The 27,792-nt window shown below is 49.1% G+C and overlaps 1 protein-coding gene and 1 non-coding gene across 2 annotated transcripts in view; both read right to left on the bottom strand.

Annotated features, from left to right (window-relative positions):
* Positions 1-27,792, bottom strand: part of DOC2B (double C2 domain beta) — a 125,579-nt gene that overhangs the window by 70,902 nt on the left and 26,885 nt on the right. The window contains exons 2-3 of the mRNA XM_042780488.1: positions 9,733-9,846; positions 7,594-7,740 (exon numbers count right to left, since the gene is read on the bottom strand). Of these exons, the coding sequence (XP_042636422.1) occupies positions 7,594-7,740; positions 9,733-9,846 (261 nt within the window). The remainder of the gene's footprint in view (positions 1-7,593; positions 7,741-9,732; positions 9,847-27,792) is intronic.
* LOC122149718 lies at positions 9,001-9,160 on the bottom strand. The gene has a single exon (XR_006163292.1). It is a non-coding gene; the product is annotated as a U1 spliceosomal RNA (small nuclear RNA).

Here is a 27,792-nt window from a genome sequence, read left to right as displayed (position 1 = left end):
GGATGATAACCATTGCTCTTGACCAGTGCTACTCAAAGTGGGGTACTCCAACCAGCTCCATCCGGGTCACCTGCAGGCTTGTTTTAACTGCACCCTCCGGCTCCTCCTAGGCCAAGTGAGTTAAAATCTGTTTTAGCAAGACTTCAGGAATGGATATTATATTGCAGCTGCAGGCCATGGACACCTTCATCTACTAAAACCAAACCCAACCCACTGCCATCAAGTTGGCTCCGACTCATAGTGACCCTGTGGAACAGAGTAGAACTGCCCCACAGGGTTTCCAAGGCTGTTCATCTTTACGGAAGCAGACTGCCTCATTTTTCTCCCACAGAGCGGGCTGGTGGGTTTGAACTGCCGAACTTTTGTCTTGCAGCTGCGTGCTTTAACTACTATGCCACCAGAGGTTTTCCGCATTTACTAGGTCTTGCCAAAGTGCTGCTCATGATGGCTGCGCTAGTCACATTATTATGGAGTCTTTTTGTCACTGTGCTGGGCACTCGGGCTCACTCTTTGTGGAAGCTCCTTTCCTTCAGCCCTGGGACGTATTCTTGTAACAGTTCGTCAATAATTCTCTCTCCTTTATTTTCTGTCTCTCATTTTGGAGTTCCTATTTGTTGGAAGTTGAACTTTCTCTATCGATCTTCTATTTTTGTGTCCAATTTTCTGACTTTCTCTCTTGCTTTTACAGTCTCTTTGTTTTTGTGTTTTACTTCTGGGAGATTCTTTTGTCTTCTATCCCTTCTAATGCATTTTAAAATTTCTATTGATGTATTTTTAATTCCTAAGCATTTTAATACTACTCTTTAGGAAATAGTATTTTTTTTCTTGTTTTGTGGGTACAATTTCTTCAGAGGACTTTCCTTTTACTCCTTTCTTCTGTGTGTTGGGATCTCGGTATTTCTGATAATCAGTTCTTTCAATTTTCAGTTCTGTTGGTGGCCTAGTTCCATTATGAGTTAAACAGGAAGCTCTGTACGTGTGGGCGGGGCTAGTTGATGGGAGGTGGGGTTCACAGCAGGACTGGGCAGAGAGAGACAAGCTGTCCATCTGTTGATCATTTCTCTTTGGTTAGTTTTCCCAGAGAGAAATTCAATTATCTTCTGCCTTGGGGGTGGGTAGATAGGGAATAAGCTTGGCTGTAAGTAGGGGAAGGAAGCTGAATGTCTCCCAGGTCTATCATTAACCAGCCCCAATTTCTGTGAGGCATTTTCCTAGCCTTTGGCTGGGGTTGGTGTTCCCAATACAGAATCTTTCTGGTTTAGTCTTGGCAGGTAGTAAACCTGTCTCCTACCAGGGTCAGAGAGGGGCAGTCACCAGGCTGTGAGAGCGATGGGTCTAACCCACTCTTTTTTATGAACGTGAGTGGTTTGGGTGAACAGTTTCCCATTCAATGATTCAAACACATTTTGTTTTGTGACATTAGTTGCAACCCCCTCCATGTCGCAGCACTCTTCCCGCTTCCTCCTTGGCTTCCCTGTTGCCCTTTGCCCTTTTGTTCTGCCTTCTGAACTTGGTTTTAGGCACCACTTCTTTCAACTAAAGAAGCTCTGATGGTGTAGTGGGTTAGGCATTTGACTGGTAACCAAAAGGTCGGTGGTTTGAACCCACCAGCTGCTCCGTGGAGGAGCTGGGGCAGTCTGCTTCCATAAAGATTTACTGCCTTGGAAGCCCAATGGGCTTGCTATGCATTGGAATCAACTCAATGGCAATGTTTTCTCTTTTTTTGGCTTTCTTTCAACTAATACGATTTTCAGACCCATTTCTGAACTGCTACTTTCGGGGTGCCTGGCCCCTCTAAGTTCTGAGCATCTGGGGAGTTCTGCAGAGTAAATGGCTGGTTTGTGGTTGGCTTCTTCCCGATCCTGAACCAGTTCTACTTTTCCCTCTTCCACGGTTTTTCAGACATCTCTGCTTTGTGGCCATCCCTTCTCCTATTTTTGTGGCTTTTGCCTTTATGTCATTTTCATGAGGAAGCAGTGGAGCTGTGAATGTATTCAGGCCACGATATTTAATCAAAAGTTCACGTCAATTTTAAAAACATTTTTATATATGTACATATAAGTTTATTTGTAAGCATACTTAAATTTTATTTTCTCTTTGTTCCAAAGATGGCCTTGATTTTTCTATTCAACATTCACTATTCAACACCGTGAAGCTTATGAGCACACGTAGTTTTAGCGCATGCCTTTCACTGAGGCTTAGGAAGCGTTCCAGCAAATCAATGTACCACATTTTTTCCCATCCGTTTCTCTATTGATGCATCTCAGAAACATAGGTGATTGTGGTCCTTTGATTAACACACTGGCTCAATGCGAATTTTAATCTTTATTGTTTTAATTCTGAAGCATGTCACAGAGAAATCACTGAACTTTTTACCATCTGCCAGTGGCAAGGGCAACAAAGCTAACGGTGGGGACCAGAGGCTTGGGAGAGAAGATGGCCCTTTGAGAACTAGGCACACGAGGTATGTGGCAGAGGGCACGAATGACAAGACAGACACCAACACACACACAAGTGTACGCTCTCTTCAGGGAAGGGTTCTCCAGAAGCGTTTGCCAGCATTTTGAATTAAGTACTTTTCATGCCAAACTGAATCTACTGAAGAGAATTAAATTAATAGCTTAGGGGAGCCACGTATCGTGGCGGGGACTCAGTCGAAAGCTGCTCTTCAGGGACTGAATGTGAGGAATTCTTCAGAATAGTTCCCAGCTCTGTTAGCTGAAGGGAAGCTGATCAAAACCAATGGAGGATGGACTTCAAAGAAACCTAGCCAAGGCCACATTCCAACAGCAGCCCCCTGTCAGCCCCACGAGAAAGGAGGACACTGCTTCCACCTCCCAGAGCTGAAGAGGGGAAATGCAGGCAAATCTCTCATCCCACCTACTTTTGGCTCTAACACGCACCTCTTGGATTCACACTCACTTTTGAAAGATAATTGGTCAGGGTTATTTTCCTTACTGGCATTAATATGTATGTGGAGAAAGCTTCAGCCTGGCTCCCTTCTGAAACTGCAGTGCATAGGGAAGGGCTCCCAAAAAGGGTCTTAAGGCCTTTGCTGGCCCAACCCAAGACATGAGCAAGCTTTAAACAAACACAGGGTGGACTGGAGATGGGGGAGGTGAAGGACAATAAATAAAGGTCAGGGGCTGAATGGGGGTGGTGGTGGAAGTGGTGGTAGAGAAGGGCTCCCCAGGAGAGAAAGGCACTGGGTAGGCAGAAGCAGACTCAGCCCCCCAAACACTGGTTTGTTGACTCAGAGGTCACCATCGACAGGGTGGTCGGTTGAAGGGGCAAGGACTGGTCGGGAAGGAGCTGTGGAGGCCGTGAGGGTCTGGGTCCAAGCTTTTTTTCTCTCAAAATCTTCTACAGGAAAGTCTGCTCGGTGCACCAAACATGCCTCTACCCAGAAAGGCTCAGGTCAATGTGAAGGCCCCATCAGCATCGGGAACTCGACCAGGTGTGTCTTTTGCCTTTGGGGGAGAGAGGAAAAAAGACCACCACAGAGTGAGTAGAGAACAGCTATCATGCCAGTCTCTCAGCAGAGTCCTGCCTCAGGGACAGCTTAATCTTTGGGGACAAAATGGCGGCCATCACAGGGATGCCAAACTCCTTGCTGGAGCAACCCCTGCAGCTGAGGCTGCTTCCCTCACCTGAAACTACCCATGGGGGCTGCTGGAGAGGAGGGCTGGGGACTGGTGCCCTGGACAGGGGAGCCATGGTCTAGGCCCAGTACTGCTTTGCTGGGCGACCACAGGAAGCCGCCTCCCTCTCTGTGCTTCCATTCGCTCACCTTGTAAATCAACACAGGTGACCTAAGGATGCCATAAGGAGTATAAGGAGCTCTGGTAGTGCAGTGCCTAAGGCATTCGATTGTGAACCAGAAGGCTGGTGGTTCAAACCCACCAGGCACTCCTCAGAAGGAAGACCGGGCAATCTACTTCCGTAGAGCTACCACCTCAGGAACCCAAGGAGAGGTCACTGTGAGTCAGAACTGACTTGTTGGCAGTGAGATAACATGCATATGGACCTGGGGACACAAATTTCCCTCTAATCAATCCTTTTCAAGTTGTTTATTAAACCATGGAATTCTTTCTGTGCATTGGGCACATGGCCCATTTTTGTACCAGGCATCCTCCTGAGGGCCTGCTAACGGTGGGCACTCCACATGGATGCTGGATGTTACTGTCCTCACAACTGCATGAGGGGGATGATGTCATCCCCCCAGTAGCAATAACACATCTGGGAGCAGAGAAATTAAATATTGACTTTTTTTTTAAATTGTGATTTGGGTGAAAGCTTACAGAGCAAATTCACTTTCCATACAGCAGCTCACATACACTTTTTCTCATGACATTGACTGCAATTTCCCACAATGCAACAGCTTCCCTCCCCCTTCCTCCCCATAGTCACCTCTTCCTTGTGTCCTTCCCTCCATGTACTCCTGTCCCCTGAGCTGTTTCCCTGTGCATACACAGCCCTTCTATTCTTCCATGACTGTTCTTTCCAAGGAGTATATCTACCTAATTTATATGTTCAGCTCATATGCTTGTCTTTTGTTTGGCTGAAAGCCACAGGAGTGGGTTCAATTCCAGACCTGAAGAGCAGCTAGGGGCCATATAGTCTCAGTGGTTCCATCAGGCTCTATCAGACCAGGAAACCTGGTCCTTTTTTTTTTTCCAAATGATTTTGAGTTTTGTTCCACATTGTTCTCCCACTATATCCAGAATATCCTACATAGATCCCCCTCCTAGTGGTTGACAGTGGTAGCCAGGCACCATCTAGTTCTTCTGGTCTCATAGTCATATAGGCTGAGGATCACATGGTATACCAGCAAATACTGGCCATTTTTTGACCTACAGAAATGCAACTTGCACAGGCAACAGAGGACAGATATAGAGTAATCTCTCACAGACAGCCAGACACTGTGGGAAGAGATCCAGTGGATCTACTGACTTAGGACCACAGTACTGGGGGACACCAGACTCAACTGGCACAACAAAATACGTAAAAGTCTTGTTCCTCATCCTACATTGGTGAGTAGTGACTAGGGTCTTAAAAGCTTTCAAGTGGCCATCTAAGATGTAGAAGATGGTCTCCTATCGTTGGAAGTGAAGAAGAGTGCAAAAAACAAGGGCATTTGGAAGCAATCAGCCCTAGGACACAATGCCCCTTGAAACCAGAAGAACTAGATGGTGCCCGGCTACCAATGCCAACCACTCAGGAAAGGATCAAATCTGGAAATCCTGGATAGAGTGGGAGTAAAAACATGGAAGAAAATCCAAAAATTCAATAATGGCCAGAATTACTGGTTGGATGGAGTCTGATGAGACCCCTCAATACTATGGCTCTGGGGTACATTTGGGCCTGGAGTAGGGCTCACTCCCAGGGGCTGGCTCTCAGCCCAGTTGTGGACTGGATGTACATGCAGACCACTTAACCCAGGGTGAGGCACCCACATACTCTATGGAAATGCATCCCTTGGAGCAATCGACCACAGGGCACCAGACGGGCAGTGTTCGCATGGAGGAAATGCAGGACACACAGGAGTGCGTGACTATGAGGGACCTGGGGGGTGGCGATTGTGGGGCAGGGAGGGGAGGAGACTGGGTTGGGGATGGTGAATGGGGGGTGAAACTAGATGTGCACATAATGTTAAATGTGGAACGAGCTCTGCTCTGTAGACTTGCACCTAGAGCACAATTAAAAAAAAAACAACAAAAACTGACTGAAAGAAAAAATAAAAACCTGCAAAAAAAAAAAAAATGCAGATTCATATGGATCAACTTATTTGCCCAAGGGTCACATGGCTATGGTGATAGGGATGGGATAAGAACTGCAGAACCACAGGAGGTGGATGGGAGGGGGAGAGAGTCCACACCAAACCCAGGGATGATGCCTCCCTCTCCCAGGATGTCCTGTGGCCAAACTGTAGTGTGTTCTTAGGAACAGTAGAGTGCAGGTGAGTGTGTGTTTTCTCCTTGGGTTCCTGGGTGCAGCTGGGCAGAGAGTAGCTGCCTGCAGAGATGCACCCCTGCACCTGGAAGGCACGATTCTCGCCCCACAGCCCAGCATCAGCTGCCACGCTGTTCCGTGTAGACACTGGCTGACCCTCTGGGTGGAAGGATGCCAGTCCAGCTGGGGTTTTCCTTCTTGTAGAATACTAGGGGCCAAAACTGTACTTACACAATTTTCTCAGGCTTGAGTGTGAGAAGCCCCCACTACATGATGACTATGGGCTGGTCAGAGCTGGGTGGGAGCCTTGGATTCTTGGCTTACTTCTTCTATGCCTCAGTCTCCACATCAATCAAATGGGGATAATAATCTTTGTCTGCTCTGCCAAAAGAATGAGAGTTGATCCTCGAGGCCCAGGGTAGACTGGGGATTGATGCCAGCTCTAGCGTCCCGGGTTCTGTCTCTGGATTGGAGTCAGGTTTAGGTTCTAGTGGGTTGCTTCAGCTTTCTCATGATAGGTTTTCACATGGTAGGTTTCTTGGGGACAAGGACAGTGATCCTCTCCACATCCAGCACAGGCTGGGCATGTCACAGGGCTTGTGAGGATTTGATTGCCTGGCACTTAGTCGTCACTCTTGAAACCAGAGTTACTATGATCATCTTGAGGATGGGGAAATACTTTGAAAGATGGTATGTTTTAGACAGCCCAGGATGGTAATAACTGTTGTTATAATTACGGAGAACGGATGGAGATGTTACCATTAGGGTCATTTTGGGTCCTTATGGCTTATCCTATGTCTACAAAGAACTTCTTAAAAATGCTGAAGAGCAAAGATGTCTCTCACTGCTGTCGAGTCAGATCCGACTCATAGCGACCCCTCCTTGGGTTTCCAAGGGAGTATCACTAGGTAAATAGATTGCCTAACTTTCCTCCCGAAGAGTGGCTGGTGGGTTTGAACTGCTAGCCTTCTGGTTAGCAATCAAATGCCTTAGGCACTAGGCCACCAAAGCTCCCCTTTGAAGACTAAGGTGCGCCTAACCTAAGCCATGGTATTTTCAATCACCTCACATGTATATGAAAGCTAGACAATGAATAAGAAAGACCAAAGAAGATTGGATACTTTTGAGTTATGGTGTTGGTGAAGAACGCTGAAAGTAACATGACCTGTCAGAACTAAAAAATCTGTCCTGGAAGAAGTGCAGCCGGAATGCTCCTTGGAAGCAAGAATGATCAGACTTCATCTCAACTACTTTGGTCATGTTGTCAGAAGGGACCATTCCCTGGAGAAGGATGTCATGCTTGGTAAAGGGGAGGGTCAGTGAAAAAGGGATGGATGGACACAGTGGCTGCAACGATGGGCTCAGGCATAGCAAGGACTGTGAGGCTGGCATGGGACCGGGCAGTGTTTTGTTCTGTTGTACACAGGGTCGACTCAACAGCACCTAACAACAACATCGCTCATCCAAGGCAGGCAGGCTGTTGCCCCAGCACCTGGCAGAGCACTCAGTAAACATGGGGAATTGAAAATGTCACCTGCCACTCCCCAGTTAGGGAGGATTGACTGAGAGAGGAGAGATATGGGGGAGGGGCAGCAGAAGAAGGAGAGGAAGTGGGGTTGCAAGGAGCCGCTTGGTACTTACCTATGCCCTTTGGGTCAGGCCTGGGTGGGGTACTCCCCTGTGGGTCTACAGAGGCCACCCCAGTCTCGCTGGCCAGGCTGCTCTGGCTCCCTGAGAGATGGCTGGGTGAGCGGGCTGGCCCCATCCTGGGGGACTCTGTGCTGCCACCTGCAAGAGACCACATGTGGGCCTGAATGGCTCAGTGCTGGGCCTTTAGATCTCAGGCAGAGACAGGGATTGGCTTAGCCCAGCAAGGAGCTCATCTACCCTGGGGACTGCCACTCCACACCCCCATCCACATGGCTCTCATGTTCTAACCTGACCCCACCCTTCTGATCACTGCTGATTGGTCCAAGATACATAAAGGCAATGGAATGGGGGCCTTCACTACCAAGGAGAGTCACCAGCATGACAACTGGGCATTATTCGTTCTTTTTCACCTTCATAGAATGAATGTGTATGAAGAGTATGTATTTCAGCTAACCCAGTGAGAGAGGTATTAATTGCTGTTTAGTCAAACAGGGCTGTTAGTCTTTGACTAGCTGAGAGGGCAGAGATGGGCTTGTGATACTGCACCCAGTTTTTCCTATATCCTAGGCCCACTTTGTCATTGCTGAGAGTTGGTGTAGGGAACAGAAACTATGATGAAAGCTATGAAAGAGTATCATAATCAACTAGTAATGTCTGCCGTGGGCACAAGAGTGGGGGGTGGTAGCAATGTGCTAGGCATTTGCCATCTTTGAACTAGCTCAAACTCCCATCCCCATCAGGAATTTCTGACAGGGGGTCACCCAGCTTCACCCTCAGGAAAGCACCCCCCCCCAAGGCATTTCATTCCAATTTAGGACATTTACAGTTATTATAAAGCTCTTTCTTCTCATGCACTAAAATCAGCCTCTTTGTAACTTCTTTCAAAGATCTCAATTCTAACCTCTGGAGCAACTTTAAATAAAGCTAATCTTTTTTCCTGGGAAGGCCCTTTGTGTGTCTAACTCACTGCTGTCGAGTTAATTTTGACTCATAGTAACCCTACAGGACAGAGTAGAACTGCCCTATAAGGTTTCTAAGGGTATAATCTCTTTAGAAGCAGATTGCCACATCTTTCTCCCACGGAGCAGCTGGTAGGTTCTAACCACCAACCTTTTAGCAGCCAAGTACCACCAGGCTCCTTAGAAGTCCTTCAAGAGGCAAATAAAGGAGCAACAGATGACACATGGGAGCTCTGGTGGTATAGAGCCTAAGGCATTTGACTGCTAACCAGAAGGCTGGCGGTTCAAACCCACCAGCCACTCCTCAGAAGGAAGGCTGGGCAATCTACTTCCGTAGTGATACTGCCTCGGAAACTCAAGGAGGGGTCCTTGCGAGTCGGATCTGACTCCACGGCAGTGCGTTTGGTTTTGGTTGTTTTAGATGATACGTGACAGTGCAGTTGTGGTTAGTCTTTAAACACAGAACTAATCACAAATTTTGCAGTGGAGCTTCCCACCTGTGGGGAAATTGCAGGAGTGAGCACATCACCGTGCAGTGGATGAGCCTCGCCCTGGGAGAAGCACCCCCAGGGTCAGGGTCTCTCCCGACAGTTGAGTATGCACGTGCTTAAAGGAAAGGCAAAGGTGCCCCCGCCCCAGGCATTCTCTGCTCCAGCCTCCTTCATATGACAGAGTCACAGAGGTGAGCTCAGAGACGTTAAATTCAGAAGGAACTTCAGAGACTACCTGCTCCAGGTCTCTTGTGCTGGAGAAGGAATTGGAGACCTGGGAGGTCATGGCATACATCTGGCGTCCACTGTAGCTCTGTGGCAGAGCTGAGCCAATCCAGGTAACTCAACATTCACGAGACAGAATCTCACAGGTGAATCTGGGGCGGAATCCCAGGTCTGCAGCGGGAGGCACCTGGGCAGGTCTGGCCGGCTCTGTCTCTTAGCCTTTCCCGTCCTCCTTCCCACCCCCTTCACCTACAGATGAACCTTGCTTTCCACCCTGCTCTCCAGTGGTGCTAATACTCTAGCTCCGAGATGTCCCACTCTCAGGCCCGCTTCTTGATCTAGAACGACTCCCTCTGCAGGCACCCACCCACTGGGGAGTGGCACCCACGAGCAGCAAAGCCACTCTGCACCTGGGCCTTCTGAAACAAGCTGTATTATGGCTGTCGCATGCTTACCTGACTCTCCCCAGGGTTTGTCGCCTTTTGGGTCCCTAACCCCAGTGGATGGGAGTCTGTCATCCAGGCTGGAGGAGCTGAGATCTGAATCGCTGTCCGTGTCGCTGGAAATCACTGGAAAAGATACAGACGCCAATACAGGAGGTCAGCCTCCCTGGTTGCTGCCAGCAGGCATCTTGGACAGCGGGGCCCAGGGCAGGCCTCTTTCCTGCCATGACAAAGGGACAGGGAACCTTAGTTGGCCCTTTTGTTTTGGGGATAGGAAACAATGACTCTGGATGGGAAGGTGCTTGCCCAAGACCCCACTGTGAGCCACCAGATGAGCTGGAATGAGAACCTGCTGCTGGCTTCCAGTTCGTCCAGCAGAATCCAGAGTGGTTACAAGCCCAGGCTTTGGAGCCAGACTGGTGGGGCTGGAATCTCACCTCCTCTACTTACTGCCTTTGGCAAGTGCCTCAGTTTTCTCATCTGTAAAATGAGGACAGTGCTAATTCCTCCCTCACGGGGTAGCTACAGAGCCAATTAGTCAGAGTACCTGTGAAATGCTGAATGCACGGGTGCTCTTGTGGGCTGAGCTATGATTAGAATTCTTTCCGCACCGCACTGCTTGTTGCCTTTGAGCCTCGGCAAATGGGAGCCTCAGCACATTTGCGCCTGCACCGAAGGTGAAAATCAGCTTCCACCATCCAATGGAGTTCTGATTCTGCCACAGGGAAGGGATGGTGAATGGAGAGGCTGGCCCAGGGGTGAGCCCTCCCTGCTAGGATGGGTCACACTGGGCCTGAGGGCCAGCCTCCTTGCACAGGTGCCCTCTTTGGCCCAGCAGGAGATCACCGCAGCCACCCCCAGCAACACCCTTGACCCAGGCTCACTGAGCTGATGTTTGTTATAATATGATGCTCCTGGTGGCCACGCAAGGCCAGACAGGAGATTTTGCTCACCAGGCTATTCAATGAAGGTTCGCGGAGCTGACCACAGGGGGTGGGTATCTGAGCTAAACTGAGTGAGAGCCAGGAGGCCTTCTTCCTTTTCCCTGGTTTCTCTTAGAGCCCAGGATGGTGTTAAGATACTGCTGGCTCCTCCCCACTCCCTTTTGCATTAATAGGTACAGATGTGTCCCAATGGGGAGGCGGGAGGTAGGCCTGGGGGTGGCCCCTCTGGGACAAACTCCGCTTCACCTTGGCTGAGCAGCTCACTTCTCGGCTGAGCTGGAGTGACCTCAGGTCGGGTGAGGTTGCTGACACACGCTCTACCTGTCACGGGTTATCGTGACGGGGGTAAAGAGCTTATGAAAGCCAGATGGTGATGCCAGGCTCAGAGGCCATGGTGAAGATAAGATGCCTAGACTTCTCTGGGGCACGGGTCCTCATTAGCATCAGCAGGGAGGGGTGCAGGGGTCTCCCTTGGCTGGAGGGTGAGTTCCTGTGAGGGGGGTGTGGTGGGAAGTGGGGGGAGCTAGCATGCAGTGAACATTTCCTTTGGTGGAAACCCTTCTTTTCTGGCTTAAGTGGGAGCAGAGCTGGCTGGGGAATCAACAGTGGGAGTCATAATACAGGATATACACATACTTTAAACATTCTAATTTTATTTTAAACATATAAATGTATATCCACTTGCCAATCTTTTGATAGAGGGCTTGGACGATTCTTTGAGCTCAGGCCCACACAGTATTTCATGTATAAACTGCATCCATCTAGGGCTGCTATGAATCGGGGTCTGAATTGCCAACAGAGGTTTTGGTTTTCGGTTTATATTGCATTGTCCATGATTCTCAGGTTCAATCTCTTTAAATGGGAGCAAGAACTTAAAGGCACTTGCAAAACGAGTACAGAATCCTTCTCTATTTTTCCATTTCTCCCTCCTGTCTTTTATAAAGTTGTCCTGCCTACACCTAATTCAATAGACTTTTTAAAGCAAATTGTCCCATCAAGCCTTTTTTTAAAATTGACTTTATTTTTCAGAGCAGTTTTGGGTTTATAGAAAAATTACGCAGAAAGTATAGAGAGTTCCCATCCATGCCCCTCCCCGCTGCTCCACCTATTTGCAGCTCCCACTCCCAACCACTCATCTTTTCAGTATCTCAATTGTTCTGCCTTTTCCAGAATGTCATATAGTGGGGGTCATACAGTATGTGGCTTGTTTCAGACCAGCTTGCTTCTTTTTTTTTAAAATTGGGATTTGGGTGAAAGTTTACAGAGCAAATTCATTTTCTATACAGCAGTTCATACACATTTTGTTTCATGACATTGATTGCAATCCCCATAATATAATAACTCTCTTCCCATTTGCTCCCTGTGGTTACCTTTTCCCTGTGTCCTTCTTTCCTAAGTATTCTTGCCTTCTGAGCTATCTCTCTGTGCAAATACTGCCCTTCTATCTCCCATGGCTGATTGTTCTAAGGAGTGTACCCATCTGGTGTAAATGGTCACCTTCTATGCTTGTCTATTGTTTGGCTGGAAGCCACAGGAGTGAGTTCAATTCCAGGCCTGAGGGGTGACTAGGGGCCATAGTCTTGTGGGTTTCACTAGTCTATATCAGACCAGTAAGCCTGGTCTTTTGCATGGTTTTGAGTTTTGTTCCACATTTTTCTCCTACTCTATCCAGGATCTCCTGCACTGATCCCCCTCTGAGTGGCTGACAGTGGTACCATCTAGTTCTTCTGGTCTCAGGGTCACGTAGGTTGAGGTTCGCATGGTCCACCTGTCCCGTGGACTAATTGTTTCCGTGAGTCTTCTTTGTTCAGGGTGGCTTCTTTCACTTAGCAATATGCATTTAAGGTCCCTCCATGTCTTCTCATGGCCTGATAACTTATTTCTTTTATTGCTGAATAACATTTCATTTACAGATGGACCACTGTTTATATTAATTCATTCACTTATTGAAGGATATCTTGTTTGTTTCCAATTTTTGGCAATTATGAATAAAGCAGCTGTAAACATTCATGTGGAAGTTTTTACATGGATATATGTTTTCTTCTCACTTGGGTATATACCAGAAAAAAAAAAAAAACCCAAAAAAACAAACACATTGATGACGAGTCAGTCCTGACTCATAGTGACCCCTCCTTGGGTTTCCGAGGTGGTATCACTATGGAAGTAGATTGCCCAACCTTCCTCCTGAGGAGTGGCTGAGGGTTTGAACCGTCAGCCTTCTGGTTAGCAGTCAAGTGCCTTAGGTACTACACCACCAGAGATCCCTTGTTATATACACCTAGGAGTATGATTATTGGACTGAATATTGAACCTATACTAATCTTTGTAAGAAACTGCCAGACTGTCGTCTAAAGTGGCTGTACCATTGCATCAAGACAAGAAGAGGATGCAGAATGAGGGATATCAGTGCTGATGTCAGATGGATTTTGGCTGAAAGCCAAGAATATCACAATACCAGAAAGATGTTTGTTTGTGTTTTATTGAGTATACAAAAGCATTCAATTGTGTGGATCATAACAAATTATGGATAACATTGAGAAGAATGGGAATTCCAGAACACTTGATTGTTGTTCTGGTTACCTAGTGCTGCTCTGACAAGAATATACCACAAATGGGATGGCCTTAACAAACAGGAGTTTATTCTCACAGTTTGGAGGCTTTAATCCAAGTTCAAAAGGCCAGGCTCTAGGGGCTGGGTGAAAGTCCCTTAACCTTTGGGTCCAGCTCTGCCTCCTGCTCCCGGCCCACTGGAGCTAGAGGCATCTCTTCACTCAGCTGCTGGCTGCTGAGGCTGAGAAGCCCCAAGGTTGACAAGTAAAAAGGGCACAGTCCCGATGTTACCAAACCACATGGCAGGCCATTAATTTAAGTCCATTGTAAGTCCCCAGCTCAGCAGAGCATGGCAGGCTGCTGAACAACAACACAGCTACATGCAGGGTCCAAGTGTGCTACAAGCTAGAGACCATTCCCAAAGCTGCTGTTTATATACAGGAAGCAGACCACATACCCAAAGGCAGCTACTCAGCTGCTCCCAGTAGATTCCACCATGGAGTTGACTACCAGTCTCATCGTGGGGAATACTACATCTAGCTGCCCAGCCACTCAACCAGGCCCAGCTGGTTGACATACAATGTAACCACTACAATTGTGCTCATCAGGAACCTGTACCAGGAGGCTGTTGTTTGAACACAAGGGGATACTGTGGGTTTAAAATCAGGAAGAGTGTGTATCAGGGTTGTATCCTTTCACCATACTTATTTGATCTATATGATGAACAAATAATCTGAGAAGCTGGACTATATGAAGAACATGTCATCAGGATTGGAGGAAGGCTCATTAACAACCTGTGATATACACAGATGACACAACTTTGCTTGCTGAAAGTGAGGATGACTTGAAACACTTGCTGATGAAGATTAAAGACTACAGTCTGCAGTATGAATTACAGCTCAACATAAAGAAAATGAAAATCCTCACAACCGGACCAATAAGCAGCATCACAATAAATGGAGAGAAGATTGAAGTTGTTAGAGACTTCATATTACTTGGTACCACCATCAACACCAATGGAAGCAGCAGTCAAGACATCAGATGATGTATTGCACCGGGGAAATCTACTGCAAAAGACCTCTTTAAAGTGCTGAAGAGCAAAGATGTCTCCTTGAAGACTAAGGTGCATTTAATCCAAGCCAAGGAGCTCTGGTAGCATAGTGCCTAAGGCACTTGACTGCTAACCAGAAGGCTGGCGGTTCAAACCCACTAGCCACTCCTCGGAAGGAAGGTTGGGCAATCTACTTCCGTAGTGATACTGCCTCGGAAACCCAAGGAAGGATTGTTATGAGTCGGGGCCGACTCGACAGCATATAACAACAACCCAAGCCATGGTATTTTCAATGGCCTCATATGCACGTGAGAGCTGGACAATGAACAAGGAAGACCAAAGAAGAGTTGATGCCTTTGAGTTGTAGTGTTGGTGAAGGATACTGAAAGTACCATGAACTGCCAAAAGAATGAACAAATCTGTCCTGGAAGAAATGCAGTCAGAATGTTCCTTGGAAGCGAGAATGGCCAGACTTTGTCTTATCTAGTTTGGTCATGTTGTCAGATGGGACCATTCCCTGGAGAAGGGTATCATGCTTGGTAAGTGGAGGGTCAGCAAAAAAGGGGAAGACCCTCAATGAGATGGACTGACACAGTGGCTGCAATGATGGGCTCAGGCACAGCAAGGATTGTGAGGCTGGCGCAGGACCGGGCAGTGTTTTGTTCTGTCACACATAGGGTTGCTATGAGTCAGAGCCGACTAGATGGCACCTAACAACAACAACAACAACAACTTTTTTCTCTTTTTATCCATTTATATAACACTTAATTAAATTATGTTATTATAATAAGAATTACAACTGCACAAAAAGGTTTGGGATCAAAGATAATCAGCTCTTATAGATGTATAACTCTACAGAAGTAGAAGTTCATAGACAGGCTGTCAATCAGGGTTACACTCAGGGAGTGGAAAGTGCTGGTTATGCAGAGAGGTTAAGACGCATTGGTTGAGTTGTTGATGCCAGACATCGTGCTAGGCACTTGACAAACGTTATCTTACTCAATCTTTCAAACTAGCCTGTGCCTTACATACTACTGCTTTATTTTGTAGGAGATGAGATTGGGGGAAAAAAAATCATCAGTCTGTACCAGCGGTGGCTAATAGGTTTCATTTGACACACCAAGCCCTTCTGTGTTGAAAACAATTCTGAGATTGCATTGAAGTTCAACAGGAAGAAGAACCTGGCCGTGAAGGGTATTGGCTCTGAGGACATAAAGGGCAAATGGCAGTACCTATGCTATGTTTCTCTATCCAGATCTAGAACCTTCCGGAAAGCCTTCATGCCTTTAACCTGTGCCATCTTTCAGCGGAGAGAGTCACATCTCTCAGAACCAAGCAGTCAGGGGGCTGGAGCTGGCTGGCCATTCAGCCACATGACAGTCTCTGCATTCAGCACATGACAGTTGCTGGCACACAGTAGGTGCCTAATGAAGGTCTGATGACTAAGAGGGTCTTCCTTCTCCCTCATCCCAACATCTCTCCAAGCACCACGGTCTGCCAGGTTTGCCTCCTAAATGGCTGTTGAATCAGTTGCCTTTCTCACCATCATCACTGTGCTTGCTTGGTTCAAGTTCATCTCTAATCTGGACTCCAGTGACAACTTCCCACCTGGGCCCTCCACACAGCCAGGGGATGCTCCAGCAAAAACGCAAATCATAGCTGAATGCTCTTCAATGGCTCCCCACAGCCCATAGGGGCACGTCCAAGTGCCTTTCCTTTGCCTCATCTCTCACACAACCTGCTGTCCTCCCCAGGCTCCTCCAAACCCACAGAGCATGTGTGGTTGTTGTTAGGTGCCGGCGAGTCGATTTTGACTCACAGCAAACCCATGTGATAGACGAGAACTGCCTGATAGGGTTTCTAAGCTGTAACCTTTGAGAGAGCAGATCACCAGGTGTTTCTCCTAAGGGGCCACTGGATAGCTTCAAACTGTCAGCCTTTTGGTTAGCAGCCAAGCTCCTAACCGTTGTGCCATCAGAGCTCCCGAGAAGTCCTGTAAGTCCTGCCAAACGCTGTCAGTCATTCCTTCCCCCAGTGCCCTGCTTTACCCTCCTCTCTTGGCTCATTTCAGGCCTGCCCTCCTGTAGGAAGCCTTCCCTTGGGCAGGCCTGGCTAGTGAACGCCCTGTGCTTACAGCCACAACCAACCACTTCTGCTTTAGTGTTTGTGTCTGATTTTCCCACTAGAAAGATGGTGAGGCTCCGTGAGGGCAGGGACCAAATCTTACCCACAGGTGAGGTTGTGGCTTTCTGTTCCTGAATCCACCCAGTGGATTAGTGGGAGGACCTGCTGATCTGTGTCTCTACAAAGAAGTCAGCCTAGAGAACCCTATGGGGCCGTTCTACTGTGTCACATGGGGTCGCTAGGAACTGGCACCCCAAAACAACGGAGCTTGATCCGCGAGCTTGATCTACATGAGGTGGAACGAGAGTGGTCCAGCTTTTCCTTCTTAACTGCTGAAGGCTCTGCCTTTTTCTGCTCAATTCCTTTTCCTTCCCTGTCCTCAGGGGAGTTCTGCTTTGGTCTTTGTGAGGCAGAATCAAGAGGGGGTGGGGATGAGGAGAGGCTGCACTTCCCATGCCATCTTCAAAGTACTTAAGACTTGGAAGTAAAAACCTGACTTATTTTGAAATTGCTTTTCAGCCCTGGCCTGGGTTTCTCTGATCATGTAGCTGTGGAGCCTGGCCCTCAAGGGTGCTGACTATATAAGCACTTACATGTTTTTGACTCAGACTCACTGACTAAATACCAACCCCTTGGATCTCCAGACAAAGGAGGTGGGAGTAGGTGGGCAGGAGCGTTTCTTATTTAACACACAGATGTACCTGTATCTCTCTTAGGGCAGCTTCAAAGGGATTGGGGAGGATCCTGGGCTCCCTCTTCTGCTGAAGCAGGGGAGGGGGCCAGCATGGCGGCCTGGGACATTCCCCGAGGAGAGGCTGGGGACTAATCTCCACATGGGTTTCCTCATCTCTCTGGCAGAAACGCTTGAAGATTCAAGCACTCCTTCTGACTTGGAATATTCCATCTCCCTCCTCCACGGCTGATATGAAAACCGGTTGCCATGAGTTGACTCCCCGCGTATTTCAGAGTAGAACTGTCCTCCACAGCATTTTCACTGACTGATTTTTCAGAAGTACATCACCAGGCCTGTCTTCCAAGGTGCCTCTGGGTGGACTCGGAGCGCCAACCTTTTGGTTAGCAGCTGAGTACATTAACTTTTTGTACCACCCAGGGACCCTAGTTGATGTGGAGGATCTACGTAATTCTGGCACCAATGAGGACATGAGACCTCAAGATGTTGAGGAATGCCTAGATCCTTCAGTGCCGAGAGGAAGATGTCAAAGGGCACACAATACCAAGGACACCTCCCTGCCCCAGCTGGAAGGAGATGATGTGAAAGGCCGTCCAGAACTGAGTTACGTGGCCAGCTCACTTATCCCATTTCTCCCCACACCTCCCTGTCATCCATTGTACAGGGTCCCCATGTTGGGTTGGAAGTGGGCTACCATTGCAAGAACACTGGGCCATACTACACTGGGAGAGCAGTTTGTGTATGAGCTGTGTATCTCATCCAGAATGTCCACCCTGGAGATGGGGTTAGGTCACCATACTGTCTAGTCCCCATATGGTTCCTGTACTGCACAAGATTAGAAAAACAAAACCACTCTCCAAGGTGTAGTCACTTAGCATTTTCTTTTAAAGACCCCAAACAGCCACAACCATGGAAAAGGCGGCAGCAACGTCAGATGACAACTGAGCTCACAAAGGCGCCCCAGTGCAGGGAGCTTACAGCTGACGAGACAGACTTCCTGCTCTCAGACGCACTCTCCCTGGGCTCAGCCATCTTTGCTTGTTGTGTCTGCGATTTCCGGCTGGGGCCAGGCCTCAGTCTAGAGGTCTTTGTAGTGCAGACCCAAATCCCATTCCTAATCCACTCAAAAGAAAGCAAGCAAAGGGGGTCGATGGTGTCTGTGCCCAGCACTGGCACTTATTGTCAGTGGGAAATAAATACACTTTGAAGTTACTGCTGAGAGCATCCCTGGACTGTAGCCCAATACAAACGCCATTTACCCAAATATTCCTGGCTTCTTCTGGCAGCAAAGGAAGATGCTTTTTCTCTTTCCTTCCTTGAAATGTCACTGTAAAACCCAAACCTTGGCTAATTTGCCATTCGCTTGCTGTTGCCACCTTTCTCTCTGCATAGCAGCTGTGATCATAAATCTTCCAGGACTATTAACAAAGCTTTTAGGCTCATAAATCTTTTGGCCCTTGCTCTTCCATCCTCAACAAAACACTCTATGGGTTTGAAGGCTGATTTTTTTCCCCCCTCCCCTTTAATTCCCCAAGGGATGAGTCTGGGATGGCTCGGTGATGAGAGCTTGTATTTTGCCCACGCTTGATTTTTCAGATTGAAGATGGGAAAACACCAGAGAGAAGAATGTCCCAGTAGTCTTCCCAAGAAAGAAGCATCACCGAATGGATTCACCTGGGCTCTGTCATGAAGCAGGGAGGAGGGAGGGCCTCCACCCCAGCTCCTCCACATTGGGCCGGAGCTCCTGGACTACTTGCTTGGGGACCCGGCATCCCTGAGATTTTCCCATCCTGCCCCAGAAGGGCTGCCTGCTCTGCTCAGCACTCACCCTCACTGCGGACAACCCTGGCGCCAGCCACTCCCACTTCTCTGGGATTAGGCCAGCTTTCTTTTTTTCTTGGCTCACTCTTGGATGGATTTGCAATTTGCCTGTCACCATGGAAACTCAGTTTTGGTACATGGAGGGGAGGAAAGTCTCTTTTGGAAGCCTTGCCTGACTGCCTCAAAAGGACCCTAGATACTGGCCACCTGCACTCACAGAACTCTGTTGGGACTTGGAAGAACTCTTGCAGGCTCTGTTCCACCACCACCCTTTCTCTGTGACCTTGGGCACGTCTGCACACTTCTCTGGGTGTCATGCAAAAACAAAGAGGCTGACGTGGATACCTCTCCGAATCTGACTCTAAAACTCAACTTTGAGTCACCTCTGTCCCATCAACGGACAGACCTCTGGTGCCATTCCTTGGGTGAGAGACAGAGAAATGCCCCTGTGGGCCATACAATACTCATTGCCACCTGGCACAAAGACAGCTGCCAGCCTGAGAGCTTGGAAGGCACTTGTGAACTGCCACTGCTCCACTCGGAAGCTCCCAAAGCCCCCAGAAATTATGAGAATTAGAGAGGAAGAGAGATATTTTCAGCAAACATTCCGCCAAGGCAAAGCAGATGGTGGAAAATTTTGCATACTAAAAACAAAACAAAAAAAATTGCTTTCAATGTAAAGGAAAGACAGTAAGGCCCCAGGGATGCAGAGACAGTCCCAATTAGCCCTACGCAGCTCACCAGGCTGCAGAGATGCTGGAACAGGTGGGGCCCAGGAGCCCTCTGAGACACCACCCCACGTCTGTTTCGGTGGCAGCAGGAGGAAGTGTGGGGTGGTGAAGAGTCAGACAGACTTGGGTTTGTGTCCTGGCTGTGCCACGTCCCAGCTGTGTGGCTCTAGGTCAGTCTCTACCTCCCTGAGTGCTCCATGGGCCCACCTATGAGATGAGGGGTGTGGCACATGGTAGATGTTTGATAAATGGCAGCTATTTTATTTGGAGGAGTCCCTGGGTAGCACAAATGGTTATGCACTTGACAAGTAGCTGATAGGTTGATACTTTGAAGCTACTGAGAGGTGCCTCAGAAGACAGGCCTAGCAATCTGCTTCCAAAAGGTCACGGCCTTGAAAACCCTATGGAGTAGCTCTCCTCTGCACAGGTGGGGTGACCTTGAGTCAGAATCAACCCAACGGCAACTCACAACAATCTTATTTGATGGGGGCAGCCTGAACTCACAGACCCAAGTCACCATCACAGGGGTGGCCTCTGGGATCACCATGTTCAATGTTCAGGTCAACCTCACACGGGTAGACTCGTCCTTCCTGATGCAGCTTAGATCCCAAGCTTTGCTTCACATGATGTTGAAGCCTGGAGGCCAAGCTGGGATTTGAACCTAGGCCTATCAATGGGCAGAATCCTTGCCCTTCCCATCTCACCCAGCATGGTCTGGTCTCAACCTCTCGGCTCTGCTCTCTCAGGAATTGTCCCCTCTGGCAGGCCAGCTTGATCTCTGTGTCCCCACCTTGCCCTTTGCATGCTTCCTTCGGGGCTCTGGCATGGGTGAGAAGGACTTCTAGTCCACTCCCAACACCTAGGTTGAGTTCTAGCTCTGCCCTGGATGCTCCCAGGCAAATACCTCAAACTCTCTGAACCTCAGTCTTTACATCTGCAAAATGGCGACAATAATTCCTACCAATAAAAGAAGATCAAGTAGGAAAAAAGGCTTTGCAAGTTTAAAAAGTGATACAAGCCGAGAATGTTTCTGGCAATTGGAATCCAGTTCATCCTCCAAGGACCCATTCAAGATGTGCCTCAGTGGAGAAGTTTCCCAGTCCTAGGGAAGGATAAATGGCTGCTCCCAGCTCTGTCAGACACCATCTGGAATTATATTTGTTTTCTGACAAACTCCTGCCTTGACTTCCTCAACTGGACCTGGAGCCACCTGAGGGCAGGGGCCATGTCTTAATTCCCATCTGCCTCCTTCCCTCACCGCGCAACACTGAGCTTTGTGCAAAGTGGATGCTCAGGAGACACTTGTTTACGGCTTTCCTGAAAAACCTCCCCCGGAGAGGAAACAGCACTGTACAAAAAGAGCAGGTCTGGGATGGGAGTCAGCGAGGTGGTGGAGGCCCAGGAGGACAGAGAGACCCAGAGCGCTGTCTCCCGCCTCCCGGAAGAGCTGGGCTTCCCACCAAGCAGGCACCTTCTCAGAAGCCTCCCCCTTGAAGGACATTCAAGTGGGACGATCCAGGCAGCCTGTGGCCTCAGCTGTGGGAGGGATGGACCGATGGGGGGAGGGGTTGCCAAGGCCCGTTGCCATGGACACGGGATGAGTGGGCACTGGGGGAAGAGTGCAGTGTTCACACACAGCGGCTCTTCCACCAAACCTAGGTCAGGCGAACAAGGCTCTTCCTTTGTTTTGGAAACTCCCTCTAAGCCCTGCAGAGTAGGGGTCTGGACGGGGAAGAGGCAGCGCCTGAGGCTGGGGACTGTGTTCTTACAGGACAGGCCCAGAAGAGGCTGTTGGCCTCCTGGCTCCCTGCTCAAACTCTGCCTCCCTCCAGCCAGCTGCCTGAGCACTCTGAGCTTCATCTTCTCATCTGAAGGATGGGAGGGAGCCCTGCGTGGTGCAAGCAGTTAACGCACTCAGCTGTGAACAGAAAGGCTGGGGGTTCAAGTCTATCCAGAGGCGTCGTGGAAGAAAGACCTGGCAATTTACCTAAAAAAAAAATCATGTATTGAACTGAGGTCGCCATGAGTTAGACTCCATGGCAACTGGTTGGTTAACTTGGTACTCACAGGACCACCTCTCAGGGCTTTGTGATGGTGTGGCACCTGGGGAGCTCCAGAAGAAAAGGGCTCATTCCCTGGCCCTGCTTCTAAGCCCTGGGGATTGGCAGGGTTTGAGGCAGGGTAGACCTCAGCAGGGACAACACAGACCAGGCGAGGAATTCAGATTTGGGGCGTGGAGGGTTTTCTGAGCTTACTTGTTCATTCACCATCAATTTTAATTACCTCTCTCTTTTAGGCTTCCAGATAAGAGGCACCAGATAATGAAGACAAATCCTCAAATCAATGAAAATGTGGTTGCCAGCAGAGAAATCCTGTAGTCCCTGGCCTTACTTGAGGAGCTCCAAATAGAACAAGAGAGACACGAAAGACTGATTAGGGAGGGTGGGGCAGGTGGGTGTTCAGGGCAGAAGGGCAAGTCCGAGAGGACTTCCTGGAAGAGGTGGAATTTAAGGATGGGCCTGATTTAGGCAGAAATGCTGGGTAGTCTCTCCCGCTGGCTCAGGAGAGAGGCTTCAGCTCAGGAGAGAGCTCTGCGCTGTGTCTCTCTGACACATGACGGTTCCGGGTCATGGCAGAAATAAAACAAAGTGAGGGTATGCCTCCTGCCCACTCCTTTGCTGGGATGCCAGAGGCATGTTCGTTTTTGCTCCCTGACTCCAGCCCTCTCTGGTTCTTTCTCTCTCTCTCTCTCTCTCTCTCTCTCGGTCTGACTTCTCTCTGTGCCTCTCTTACTGAGTTTTTTTGTCTCTCTCTCTGCCTTCACTCCTCTGTGCATCTTGCTTGTCTTCATTTCCTCCTCTTCTGTGTCTTTGTGTCTCTGTATGTTCTGAGTCTTCTTGGGTCTCTCTCTTAGTTCCTCTTTTTTTTTTTTTTTTGTACAGTCTGTCTGTCTGCATCGGTCTCTGGGTCTCAGCTTGTCTGTCTCTCTCCAGGCCTTTCACATTCCCATCGGCCTTTCTTGGTCTCTGGTGTGTTCCCCAGATTCCCTCATCTGGGCTGGAACCTCCGTGCTGTGCTCCCTGCAGCCCCTGAGGTCTCTGTTCAGAGCTTGGGTGTGTGGATAGGCTGTTTGCTGTGCTCTGTTTTTCAGGGAGGTGTCAGTCTGGGCTCCTGGTTTCTATACCTGCCCCAGGGGCAACCCAGACTGGGGTACCACCCCCTCCCTGAACAGAGACCACAAGCAGAATCTCTCAGCCTCTGGCAGGCCCGGCAGTGAAAAATCAGCTCAGTTCCGCCTGCAAGGCCGGCGTCCACCGTGATGGACAGGAGGCCCTGGAGAGAGCTGCTGAGGCCAGCAGAGCCGGCACTGTTATCTCCCAGGGCTTTACTGAAGTCAGACAGGGCAGGCGGGCCCAGATTTACTCACTTTACTGGGTCCGCAAAGGCCACTAAATCTAGAGCGGGCGGAATGAAGCTGTGGGGTCACAGTGTGAGACAGGTGAGCAGCTAGAGAGGGATGCCCACTCCTGCACATGTGCAAGGCTGGAGTGGAAGGCCGAAGGGCCCCTCACTGAAAACTGCAGAACTCTAACAGATAGCAGGCATGATCAAAGTAGACATCGATCATGGTGGGTGGCTGACTGTTTCCCCCTCCCTTTTGCTCTCTTTTAGTAAATAGAATAGCCACGCTGTTCACGGACGCTGAGTTCTTTAGATTTGGCATTCTCAATTATACATTCTTCTAAGCATAACCCTCTCCCATGACTGGTTTTGGTGGAGAACCGTAGCCTATGAAGCAAGACGACCCTGGGAAGAGGGACACTGAGTCTGGAGTAACCAGGGAAGAGAAGAACAAAGACATTCCTGGCCGTCTAAGGGATCGTCATCCCCCTTCCCATCTCCCTATATGATCGCGTTGACCTCTTTGCTCTGGGAGACAGATATTTTAGCGAAGGGATTCTCTGTCTCCTGAGGTATTGATACACAATAAATCCATTTGCTTTACCACTTCGACCTGTTGCGATCATTGGCTCCTTGCAACTGGGGTTAAGGACCCTGTCGTTCCTGCAACACACAGGCCTGGCACATGGTAGGTGCCCGGGGCACGCTTGCTGAGCTGAAGCCAGATGCTAACTCTGGGGGCCTGGGCTCCGCTTCCCCATTTCAGTTCATATGGGGGCAAGGAGCCCCAAGACCTCACCTTGCAGCTGGAGCTGACCAATCCGCTGAGGCTGTCATGGGGTTTGGGCAAATTAGAGGTGACAGGCATGCCCCTGACCTCCGTGGTGCAGCTAATGAGAGCCTTCTGCTCAGGGGAAATAAATCTCTGAGCCAGTGAGGATGCCCAGGACAGAAGCAGGGCTGCTGGGGGTGAGGGCAGCAGGGGGTGGTAAGAGCAGCTCATTCAAGATCAGAACTTCTGGGGTGGGACCCTTCCATTTATACCCACTGACATTTGTCTAGTGCTTGGCATAACCCAGGACTGCAAGGATCAAGTCAAAATTAGTGCTCATGGGCTTCTCTTCCAAAACACAGCCACACGAGACAAGGCCAGGCCTCTCTTTTCGTGAGATGTAGGGGGAAGGCAGAGTCTGCCGAACGCTGCAGGGATTTCTTTCTTTCCTCGTGGAGGTTACGGTATAAGCCATCTGACTTCTCCATGCCAGAGTTTGCTCTTCTGTGAAATGGGGACAAGAGGAGTGTCCCCATCACATGGTTATTGGGGGATTACATATAACAGTGGATGCCCAGCACCCAGCACGGCACTGGAAACCAGCAACCATGTAACCTGTGGTTGCTACTGTTGTTGTTGTTTGTATTTGGTCACTCAGCACTGAGGCAGGCAGCCTGGTCCTTCCACCTGCACAGATGACAGGCACACAGTACCCAGCCCTCCACTGAGCCTGGCCGACTGGTGGCCACAACCAGAAAAGACCAGCCACTGACCTCTGCCCCAGTGGGGCCCATAGGAGGCTGGGCAGCTCAGTATCTTCCTCACTCCTGGCCTTCGTGGGGGAGGATGGATGACATTCAACTCCCCAGATAGCTGGCAGGAGCCACAGTAAGGACTCTCAGACTCTGATCTTGTACTGTGTTAGCCAATTGGGGCCAACATTTCTAGAGGGGCAGGGAGGCCAGGGCTGTGCTGGGACCAGGAGCTCTGTACTCAGATATGGGGGCTTCAGGCTCCTGCCTGTCCCAGGGCCTCTAGAACGAGGGGTGTCTGCTGCCAAGAACCCACAGCTAGGAAAATGCATAGTCAAGAGGATTTGGGAAGCATTAGAGGCCTGTGGCTACAGCCCCACAAGACTCACCTTTGAGATGCTAATTAAGCCTGGTGGTAGGGATGGATCACTTGGCATTTGGGACTGTTCTGAGGATGCTGAAACTCAAACACACTTACACTCAGCCCTAAGAGCCAGCCCTAGGGGGCCTTCTAGGGAGTGCTGTAACCTAATCCACGTGTGCTGCCATGGCACCTTGGCAGAGGGTGGGAGCAGTGGGCAGGGACTGACAGACACCATGTATACCACACACTGGAGCCATCACACTCCTGGGTGCGGCCAACTGTCAAAGTGGCTGAACTCGCTCCCCCTTTCCTATTGACAACACAACAACAACAACAGTAGCTGCTGCCATTTCCTGGCCATTCACCATGGCCAGGCACAAGATCGACCTTCCATCTTGGCAACAACCTTGCAAGGTCGTGTTGCCTCATGTTACAGGTGAGACAACAGAGTGTGACAGGTTAAATACGACAACAGTGATGACGGCTGGACAATTCACTGAGTGTTTACTCTGTGCTAGGCCCTGCACTTTCCATGAAATGATTAATGGAACCACCCCAAAGGGGTAGGGATGCCATTGTTCCCCTTTTACAGAGGAAAAAACTCAGGCTCAGAGGTTAAGTAACTTGGAGTAGCAGGGAGCAGGGCTGGTTTGCCTCCTTCCAAAGTTACTTTTCCGAGCACAAAGCTGTATCTGCCAATGGGCTGAAGAGCAATTTCTTTGAATCGGAGAGAGGACTTGGATTTCCTGACTGACATGAGGTGGCTTCAGGCACATTCTCACCCCAGATTAGGTCTCTACCTCAAGAGTTCTGCGGGGCCAAGATATTTGTTCCAAGTTCCTGAGGTGACCCAGGCCTCCTGCCTGGCCACGCCCCTCTCTTCTCCCTCACCCACTGTCTAGCACCAGTCTCCTCAAAGTCAAGAGCTCCAGGCCTGTTTTTCTTTTTTAATTCATATTTTCATATGTATAACTCAGTATCTTTTAGTATTTCAAAAGATTGAGCAATTGTTGTTGTTAGGTGGCATCGAGTCAACTCTGACTCATAGTGACCCAATGTACAACAGAATGAAACACTGCCCCGTCCTGCACACCATCCTCACAATCCTTGCCATACATGAGCCCATCATGGTAGGCACCATGACAATCCATCTCATTGAGGGTCTTCCCCTTCTTTGCTGACCCTCCACTTCACCAAGCATGATACCTTCTCCAGGGAGTGGTCCCTTCTGACAACATGACCAAAGCAGGTGAGGCGAAGTCTGGTCATTCTTGCTTCCAAGGAGCATTCCAGCTGCACTTTCTCCAGGACAGATCTGTTTGTTACAATCACCACCACTATCTAATTCCAGAACATATTTCTCACCCCCCAAAAGAAACCCCATACTTAGTAGTAATCCCTCAGACCTCCTCCACCATGCCCTGGAGCTACTCATCTGCTTTCTGTCTGTGGATTTACCTATTCTGGATATTTCGTATCAACAGAATCATACAATATATAGCCTTTGTGTGTGGCTTCTTTCACTCAGCATAATGTTTTCAAGATTCATTTATGTTGTAGCATATTATCAGCCCTTCATTCTATTTCATGGCTGGATAATATCCCATTGTACATTTTACCATATTTCCAGGCATCTTATCGACCAGTTGGCACCATCAACCCTTCCTGCCTGAAGTTGGGGCCAGCCCCATGGCTGCCTCGGAGTCACCCGCGTTCCCTGGATTGAGAGGGGTTCTCTGAATCATGAAAAGAGCATGTTTCAAGAGGGTCCGAGGCCCAGAGCTCACGGAGCCGTCCCACTCAGGCTGCCCTGCACTCAGAACAACCAACTTCATCGCTCCCTTGTGCCCGGACCCTGGCTCACAAACACCCACAGGCAGTCCTGTGTCTGATCTCAGCTATAGGTTGGGTCCTGTCTTCTGTCTGAAAACTAAAACAAATAAAAACCAGTTGCCATCCAGTTGTATCTGACTTATGGAGAATTTAATTCTACTTTTAATTTTGCCACCAGGACTTCTCTGGTGAGAACACTTTGATGGAACCGTCTGGGGATGGCCAAGCCTATGGAGGCCAACACCATGAACACAGACCAGCCCCAGCTCTGAGGAAAACGTGAAGACATTTTCAATGAGGAGATGCTCTGGGACTGGCCCCTAATGGCTGGTTTAGCACAGTGTGACTCTCAGTTACAAGCTATGGGACTTGATAACCTGGGCCAGGGGAGGAGTCTCACAGGGGCATCCTGGACACAGGAAGTATCTTAAGATGTACTGCTTGAATGCAGTGAGTGTGTACACAGAGGCATGTATGAGGACTTTAACTGTGAACAAGTGGAAACCACTGAAGTGTCTATCAATAGGAAAAAACCAAATCCACTGCCATTGAGTCAATTCTGCCTCATAGCACCTACAGGACAGAACGGCACTGCTTCCAAGGCCATAAAACTTTATGGAAGCAGACTGTTTCATCTTCTTCCCACAGAGCCACTGGTAGGTTCAAACTGCTGATCTTTTGGTTAGCAGCCAAATCCCTTAACCACTGTGCTACCACAGCTCCTTTCTATCAATAGGGAGAAGGCTAAATAAACCAGAGGCCATCCATATTAGCCACCATCTGTCAGTTCGTCATACTGTCAGGACTTGTGTGTTGTTGTGATGCTGGAAGCTATGTCACCGGTATTTCAAATGCCATCAGGGTCATTCATGGTGGGCAGGTTTCAGCAGAGCTTCCAGACTAAGACAGACCTGGAAGAAAGCCCTGGGATCTACTGAAAATAGCCAGTGAACACCCCATGGATCATAACAGAACACTGTCTGACTCTTCCGCTTTGGACACGTCAGCAGGAGGGGTCAATCGCTGGAGGAGGACAT

Source organism: Orycteropus afer, unplaced genomic scaffold (assembly GCF_000298275.1).
Source record: "Orycteropus afer afer isolate SDZICR_OR568_19922 unplaced genomic scaffold, OryAfe1.0 scaffold00042, whole genome shotgun sequence".
NCBI lineage: Eukaryota > Metazoa > Chordata > Mammalia > Tubulidentata > Orycteropodidae > Orycteropus > Orycteropus afer.
The sequence above is the reverse complement of the archived record's forward strand: the minus strand, read 5'-3'. Positions and strand labels throughout refer to the sequence as shown.